The following is a 9,140-nucleotide window of genomic DNA, read 5'->3' as shown; positions in this document are numbered from 1 at the left end:
TGTGTGTGTGTGTGTGTGTGTTTAGAATGGTGAGAGAAGGGAGTTCTTCTTCTTTGTTTGTTTTTTTGTACAAGCACAACAGTTGTTTGAAGTATGAAAAGCCAATGAACATGCAATATTATATACGTAGACCGCATGCCATTATAGTCCCTTTTATCTTTTCAGTTAAATTGTTTACACTGTGTTTCATAATGGTGTTACAGGCTTCCCAACATTTTCAAAACCCAATTAGAAACATCCAATATTATAATCTCAGATTGTCTCAGACAATGTCGAGGGCTGCCAAGTAAACTATGGTAAGTCATGTTTTTTAAATTTTACGGGAGAGACAAAAAACGAGGTAGGGTATAAAAATCTAATTTTGAGAAAATTAGCTTTTAAGTTTAGAACACATACAAACTTTTAAAAAAAATGATTCAATAGTTTCTAATTAAGTATCTAGTCATGGAAAATTCATTTCCAATTCACCATTTAGTTGACATCTATAACATTATTAGAATCCAATGGTAAAACATAGCGGGGAAGAGAAAACGTGCTACTTGAAAAGATTTTATCACCTTTTAAAAGCAGTTTTCTTTATCTTTTTAAAACACACCCTACCTTCAAAATATTTCAAATCAAAATATTTAAAAGTCAAATCAATAAAAACTCCTTTAACAAATAGTTTAGAAATGGTGGACCTATCATTTTAAATGGAAACAAATTATGGTCAAAAAAGTGATTTTTTGTCTTTATCAGCCTGTAGCTCAAAATGGTCTGTGGCGACTTTTGGTACCTTTCTTTCGGCACACACATAAATGACATCAAGGGGACTAGGTTTGGTGTAGTGTATGTGTTAATAATATGGTCAAAGTAAAAATTTGTTACGCTAAATTTAAAAATAAGCAGATAGTCCCCTCATCAAAGTAAAATGGGAATAGCAAACAAACTCCAGAATAGAAGCTTGAAATTTGGTCCATTGCAGCGGTGAAGACTAAAGTGTTCTCTTAAATCCCTGAATAGCCAAATCTTGGAGAGCTCAAGGAAATTCAGGACAGTTGACAAGCCTGGTGTTTGAGTCAAAGAAAAAAAGCAACACATAAGACATCGAAATAAAACAAACAAAGCACTATAGTTCACCATTGGGTATAACATATCACTTTATTGCTAAGATTTATTTTCATTCCTTGGCCTCTATCTCATTCACATAATGCCAAAAAAAGATGACAAAATGAAAATATGGAAATGTTTGGGTGGGACGAAAAGCGTATCCCCTACAAAGATAGTACATAACAAGATGGGCCACTCAGCCAAAAAAGTGTCCGCAAGAAGTATGCTCTTTGCTTCAGATGGCACTGCAGTCTGTTTTGAAGCTCTCTTTCGTTTTTCCAGAAGAAGAATAGGAATAGCACCTCCTTGCGTGCGCAGATCGACTGCTGTTCATCAGCAGTTCGGGTTCGTTCAGTACAGAGTTTTAGTTTTAACAAATTTTAATGACCTCTCGCCTTTCATACTAAAGTCAAATTAAACGAAGAAAACAATCACCCTTTCCTCCGGAAGAGGTTTTTTTGTCAGCGTTACCATTTTTAAAAAGCGTTCTTCCGAAATTCATTAAAAAACTTGCTAGTTTCACTTTGATTTTTTAAACTCAAGTAGGATAACTCTGTTCGATAAAGGTGCGCTTTTGCGAAGAGGGCGCCACCGAATTTTGAGGACACTTTTTTAATTGGCTCAAAGAGAGAAGTGGCCCCTCTTGTTATGTAGACTTTTTATCCCCCATTAACTATATACAGCTAGCTGTACGAAAAACTAGAAAGCAGATACGTATGGCTATAAGACAACTTCACGTAGGTTTTCAACTCATTGTGGGGCTATGTCAAACTGGTTTGCCACGCTGAACAGAAGCATTTATATATATATTTACAAAAAAATGCTAAGCTGGAGAATAAAATCAAGAGGGAGCAGGCTAACATCCCTTTATGTTAAAGGTAATATATTGCGTATCGCGGAATGAACCTTTATAGTCAAATTTACAGAGAGTGTAAATATCACATAAGGACAATACATAAATATTACAAAGGAAAACTGGAATGGCATTGATATATTTCTTCATTTACAATGAGAAACAAATCATTTTTAAAGGTGTGTTAGGAATGTTCTAGTTCTTGTCAATAGTTACAACAGCCCTCGTTATAAATTGCATAAAAAGTGAAGTGTAAGCAAAAATAAACATATTTGGGCTAAAGTTCAGATCACAATTCAAAAACAGAAAGCCCATTACTACAAATATATGAAACTGATACAGTGCCATGTTAAAAATATCTTTTCGTGTCTGTACTTATTTAAGAAACAAACTGATCACCAGGAATAAGTCAGATCCGCAATGGATAAAATAGCTTGCTCCGATCTTAGTACATTTTTACAACAGTAAAAGATGAAATGACTCAAAACACACTAATAAATAGACTAAATCCATTTTTGAAACACAATCCAACATAATTCAAAATATAAAGATTTTAAAATGACAGGCAAGTTGAATGTTCAAATTCAGGTGCTACAGGAAATGAAAACAAGCCTTTAGTAATCTAAAACAGTACAGCTACTACCTGCCTCTGGTTCTACTACTGTGTGCATGGTATATGAAGTTCTCAGTAAAAGGAAAACAGAAAATTCAATCCCTTGCCAAAAAGGAAAACAATCATGGAAGCTGATAACCCACCAGGAACGTAACTGAATATAAGAATTGTGAGGCCCTGTATTAACTTGATTTTTCCATCTTGAAACATTTGATAACCAATATCTACTTTATGAAATGGGAAAAGGTTCGGGGGGGGGCACGAAATCTGTGTCCTGAAATTCTAAGCAATCTACAACTGTGTAAGTTTAACACAAAGAAGCCTGTCTGAATCCTCTCCAACCTGCAAGACAGGCGGTAATTCAACAGTGAGCACTGACAATTAACTGACTTCTTAAAATTGTTTAATAAATTAAACAAATGAGACATACTCACATTCATTAAATAAAACTCTTAAATGATAAGCGCCCACTTACGTGCAGTTTAATGACACCCTTACATCTAGATCATTTTGATCAGCAAAATGCCCCACTTTGTGTGGAACATTTCATTATGTATAGATCGTGTCATGAGAGAAAAGAGACCAATGAAGAAAAACGGGACAATGTTCTCAAGTCAAGCATAATATCAAAACTATGAAATAGTGCAAAGAAAAAAGCAAAAATAAACAGAACAAATATCTAAACTGAAAAATGACAAAGTTGCAAGAAAAACAAGTCTAATGAGTAGCTGAGAAGCATTTGCAGAGAATTTTAATTAAGTTTTGTTCAATGTGTTAAATATAATGATAGACACTATTGATATCTATATGATACAGCTGTGAAAATCTTCTTGAGTTGAGTGTCAGAAGCAGAATTTCACAACCAAAAAAAACAACAACTGATGAGAAGCAAAAATCTCATCAAAGCACCACAAGAGCTTATCTAACTCTCAATAATATCCCAGTATCCTAGTGTTCATCAATGGATGTCCAAGCTCACTTCAATGTTACAAATTCTTTGCCACAATGGTCAGAAAGATTCAAGGTAAATTTCCAACGAGAAAAATCTTGAGTTAAAATCTTTTCTATTGCTCTGAAATATTAGAGTAACTATTGACGACTGATACAGATCACTGGCAGTCTTCAGTAAAGAATGGATAAAATCACAGGGGCAAATTAAAAGGCAAGAGAAGAGAATTGTTAAAAACCATCTTGTAACTAATTTTTGCAATAATGAAAGAAATTTCTTCAGTATTTCAGCAAATATAAATTTGGGTAAAAGTGTTTAAAATTCGGCTAAATCAAGAGAATTTCTTTAAATCTTCATCATATTCCAATTTTAAAATAATATGAATAACTACATACCACTCGAGTAAAGATGGTATTTATGGAAGAGTAGTTGCTTTTAGTTGTCCTGGTTCCTTTTTACTAAAAGTACTAATCAGTATAATCAGTCCTTTACTTGGGATTTGTTCGAGTGGGATCAAAGAAAACCAACCGCCCAGTGGCAACATGTAGGGCCTACCAGTATCAGTCCCTTAACCTTTTGTTTGGGATTTTTGAGAGAGAGAGTATTTCTACTGAATGATAATGGTTAATTTCCCACAACATGTAAGACATCAAGATGAAGTTTTAAGAAAATATATAAGAGAAAGTGATTTTTTCAACAATTTGGTTTTGTCCCGCCTCATGTAAAATAGATAATTCCCTTTCCACATCATTCAACTTTATAAGGATGAAGTAGACATATATATGTCCGATCAGAGGCAGACCAACCGCAATGTTTCGGCACAATTCAAGCCATCATAAATCAGAAACACGAATTTGCATATATTTCATAGTAAGCATGCTGTTGCTTGTCTTTTAAAAAATGTTTAATAAAGAAAACAGAATTGAAATTCAGTATAAGTAAAACGAAGTTATGCTTCTTTTTTAAAAAAGTGCTCTATAACAGTGAATCTTCAAGCATTGCCAAAGGACCGGACTATGCTTCCTCAACGAATTAACCCCTCAGTCAGCCAAATATCTCAAAAGACCAAAATGAAAAAAAACCCAAAAACTGTGAAATCAATGACGAAAGGTGAAGTGGTACACAGTAGGCCTAGACCAACAGACTTCATAGACGTTTTTACCGTTTTACAATCACGATAACGGAGGAGAATACAGGTGGAAAAAAACAAATAGCCACTGCTACGGGGCCAGTGGATAAGAGTAAAAAACCAGTACATCAATCTTACTGTAGAGAGTACAGAAACAACACCATTACCATAATAAAGCTATCAATTCAGACTTAAAGTCCTCCAAAGTTCAAAGTCCGAAAAAATCGATACTCTGCCATCATTTGTTCTGCTCACACAAGTACCAGAGGGGAAATATGATATGCAATTTGCTGCCTGTCAATAATGATCACTTTCACATCATAGCTCAGTTCTCACAACCATCTTTTCTTTACATTTGTAGTAATAATAATATGTATGGCATTGACTCAATGCTAATTATAACAATAAGGCTGTAACATCTGTATGGAGGGTGCAACAAAAGTGGATGAGTCTCGCCAGTTAGTTGTTCCACTCCACAGGGATCCACTTGTGCTGTCGCAGCTGTTCGTTCATCATCTTAACAACGGTACGATAAGTCGTCTCAAAGTCGTCGTTGACGATCATCTCATCAAACATGCCCTTGTACTGTCGTTCCATCTCCTGGCTATCTCTGACTGTACGGATGAATACCTCCTCCTGCAGATGACAAAGAGCAAACAGTTTCAATGGAATCAGTGGAGGTGTGGGGGGTGGGTGGAGGGTTGGGGAAGTGGGGAGGGAGCACAAAAGGTGCCCATAACAGTACTTGATGTTGCTATTCCAGTAGCCTTTGAGTGTGTGCCCTTCAGCCCAGCAAAATACAACTATAGGCCAAGTCTTTTTGTTTGAGAATAATTTTTTTCTTTCTTTTTTTTTTTTTTATTAAACAATACATCAAAATTTCAATAGAATGTAGAGAAAACAACAAACATAAAATTGTTCTTCAGAACTTACTTCTTAAACAAAAGCCTCAAAAGACTTTTTTCCCCAACAAGCCTCAAAAGACTTTTTTTCCCTCAACACATCAGCAGGACTATTCTTCATGGAATTTGAATAGAGTGCTTTGTGGTCATTGCAAACCTCCACCGTAACCTAAACACATTTATCTTCCATCCCTTACCCTAAAACATAAAAGCAGAGCACAGTAACCATTGCCAAGTCTGCTTGGTAGATCAGTTACAATCAGTACACCCCTTAAGTTTATATCTTTGAGCTACGTCTAACCCAATGTTTATCAACCTTTTTTATAGCCAGCGTCCGCTTTTGCTACCTCAAAAAGCTAACATTTTTGTATCACCCACTTATATGTGTTTCTAAATCAGGCATTAAATAATACTTGTCACAACTCCATCACCCACCAAAATTACCAAATTGTCCATTAGTTGACGATATCATCCTGGTTGGCAAGCACTTGTCTAAATGTATTAAAGACCTTTTCCCAAACCGTCTGAGCCACTATAGCAAAATATGCTTAGATTCACTACAACAGACTCACAAACATCTAATCCTAATCCATATATTGAAAGACGCTTTTGATTCATCTTGTCATGCCCATGATCACTGAGTCTGCATAATACAATATGCTTTGATTCATTACAACAAGGCTTATTGAATCCCATATTCTGTATGCACGTACACGTACTTACCAAAAAGAGTTCTGCCCGACTGTCAGCTTTCCTGGCCTGAGGAGAAAGGAGATGGTGTACTAAAACAGTTAAGTTTATCTGCCAAAATGGATTTTTAAAAAGTTGAAACATAGACAGAGAAAGGTGAAGCAATTTGTGGCTAAAGTTATTACAGTTGTACCTGCCCATAATGGTCACTCAAGATCACAGAATACAGTGACTGTCATTGACAGGTGACCAATATGGACAGGGTCTGAGTTTAGGTCACTAACTAGACAAAGTCAACAGGTGGTTTAGAATCTGAAATCTTGATTTTATGTTTCCATTTCATTTCCATCCAAACTGATTTCTATCATTAGAGTAAGAATTTCTTTACATTGATTGTACACATACACACTTAGTCTGAGGACAGGCTGGTGGTAAACTTTTGAAGCAAGTGACTGCTATAAGCAAGTTTTGAGACTGACTTGTCACAAAAATGACTGACTGTGGCCATTAGTACAACTGACTGCTATAGAAAAGTGATCATTAATTAAGGCAGATTCAACTGTACAATGTTCCATAAATAACTGACACTCACAAACTGAGCAACCCATTTCTATTAGCAGGTAAAACTAAAGTCTGTCAAACCATCACTACCATGTCCTCATTTCCCTGCTCATATAACATTTCAACTATAATTTTCAACATAACCAAACACTAAAATGTAAAAAAAATCTCTTACCCTAATTCATGCTTACGATTTCGACCACATTCCTCATTTTCATTCTTTTTTCCACCGTATATAACTGCTGATTTATCAGTGACCAATTTTGTAAAAAGTATACAACAGAATGCAATTCAGCTAAACTCCCTGTAACGACATATTATTATGTTCTTGAATATATGGCAATTTTTACAAATGATAATTGTTATCAGTTCTACATATAGAAACATTATCACAAAAGCATTTTCTAGTTATCAAACAAAGTAAAATAGCATCTAACAAACTACTTCACAGAATGAAAGTATCAAAACACATTCAGGTTTAAACAATAAGAAAATTTTTACACTTACATTATTATTGACACGTTTTCCCTCATTGTACATAACTTTGAGAGCTTCCACACTAGGGGCCGCAATGAAAATGACAAAAGGCTTGAAATCTGGAGACTGCAGGAACTTCAAGGACTGTGAAGAAAAGAGGAATAAGAAAGAAATCATGTTATTTTTTCAGAAGAAATAACCCCACCAAATATTTTAGAAACAGACCTGAAAGCTAATTACGGTTTTTTTAAATAAGGAGGGAAGAGAGATAAAAGTGGAGGCCTAGTGCTATATGTGGTTACTACACGAGAAGCAAAAAGCAAAAAACAAAAATCTTAAATCAAGTCTAAGCATCTATTCAGTTGACAAGTTGATATATGTACAGGCACCTCTTCACTGCATTTTTTCATAAATTTGTTGTGGATTGCGGATTTCAGAATCCATTTCTGTTAAATTATTATGTCATTACCTCTCGCCCCACTCTCACTGAGGGGACTGTTTGACAAATTTACAGAAAAAAACCCACTTCTCATATATCACCAAGAGGTGACTGGTGAGAGGGGGAAGGGGGAGGGGGGTAAGTAGGAGATAGGAGGTAAGAGGGTGGGGGAGGGACTGTGATAAAGATCAGTATGATAAAGATAATCTATTAAAAAAAACACCTTCACAAGCTGGGATTGAACTATTGTCTTCTACAGTCTGGGGGTTTCACCCAATGGATGGTCCAAACTTTTAGGTAATGTTCAAGCTTTCAACATGGCATCCTGGTGGTGGGTAGAAGCTCTTTATTTCTCAATGACCTACATTATGTGTTTTTTTCTTCTTTGTGTTCCCCTGCTAGATCATAGGGGTAGTCAACTTTAGGTTCTTCAACCTGTAGTGTACCTGACTTTTACGTAAATGTGACCATTTTTCCTACTTCATAGAGCCCCTTTCCTTAAGTTTAAGGTTGCCACATTCCGACTTCAAAGATACTCGGTATATTCTTTACACTGACCTGAGTGTTTTCAGTATTGGTAAAAATTTATTTTGAAATTTGCCTGGTGGCAGCCGAACTGAAGCATATTCTTTTTGATTTTAGGATCACCAAAAGATTTTTGTTGTTGCACAACTTGCCCACTAGACCAAAGAGATTTTTCAACTTTATTTGAGAAGGCTGAGTGTCCGATCTTACCTACCCTAATATCAGGGGTATGGCTCAAAGACAGCAGTAAGAAGGAACTAACTGGAGAATGAGTCAAGAGTAAGGGAGAAAGCAGCACAGAGGGACCTAGCCTACATAATGTAGAGTGGGACAAAAGTCTGAGAGGACACCAAACCTACTACATACACATAACCTGCCAGGGGGCTCTCGTGGCCTAGAGGTTACCGTGTTCACCTCTCATTCAACAGGTCCACGGTTCGAAACGTGACAGCGATTGAAAATTTTCTTCTCTAAAATGTTCTCCCTCCACCTTCTTTCCAGCTCGCTAACCATGTTCTGTCCTCTGCTTTCGTCTCCACCTACTGCCCTCCCCCCTGCCCTTTGCCCCCTCCTCTGGGATTCTGACTCTTTCTGCAGCCTTTCCACTGCTACTCCTTGGCTCCTTCTTATTGCTGTCTTTCAGCCACACCTATGATCATAAGGTAGGTAAAATCTAACACCTAGCCTTCTCCGATAAGTGCAAAATATCCCGGAGGTTCCTTGTGCAAGTTGCGCACGTTAAAGATCCCTTGGTGGTCCAAAATCGATAAAAAGAGTAGGCTTCAGCCGCCAATCGGGCAAAATTCAAAATAAATTCCTAGCAAACTGAAAATGTCTAATGTGTCTCACGTGCTCATATTCATATGACCTTATGCAGTTGTGAGGGCCGCAAAACATTTACCAAAACAACCCC

General features: G+C 36.4%; 1 protein-coding gene across 1 annotated transcript in view; it reads right to left on the bottom strand.

Annotated features, from left to right (window-relative positions):
* Positions 1-2,070: 2,070 nt before the first annotated feature.
* The window catches only part of LOC101850753 (MAGUK p55 subfamily member 2), a gene marked incomplete in the record, with an annotated part of 23,191 nt that continues 16,121 nt past the window's right edge, over positions 2,071-9,140 (bottom strand). The window contains 3 exon segments of the mRNA XM_013088188.1: positions 2,071-5,269; positions 6,259-6,294; positions 7,294-7,407. Coding sequence (XP_012943642.1) covers positions 5,093-5,269; positions 6,259-6,294; positions 7,294-7,407 — 327 coding nt within the window.

This window comes from Aplysia californica, unplaced genomic scaffold (genome assembly GCF_000002075.1).
Source record: "Aplysia californica isolate F4 #8 unplaced genomic scaffold, AplCal3.0 scaffold00700, whole genome shotgun sequence".
NCBI lineage: Eukaryota > Metazoa > Mollusca > Gastropoda > Aplysiida > Aplysiidae > Aplysia > Aplysia californica.
Note: the sequence above shows the minus strand (reverse complement) of the source record. Positions and strands in the feature narration are given on the sequence as shown.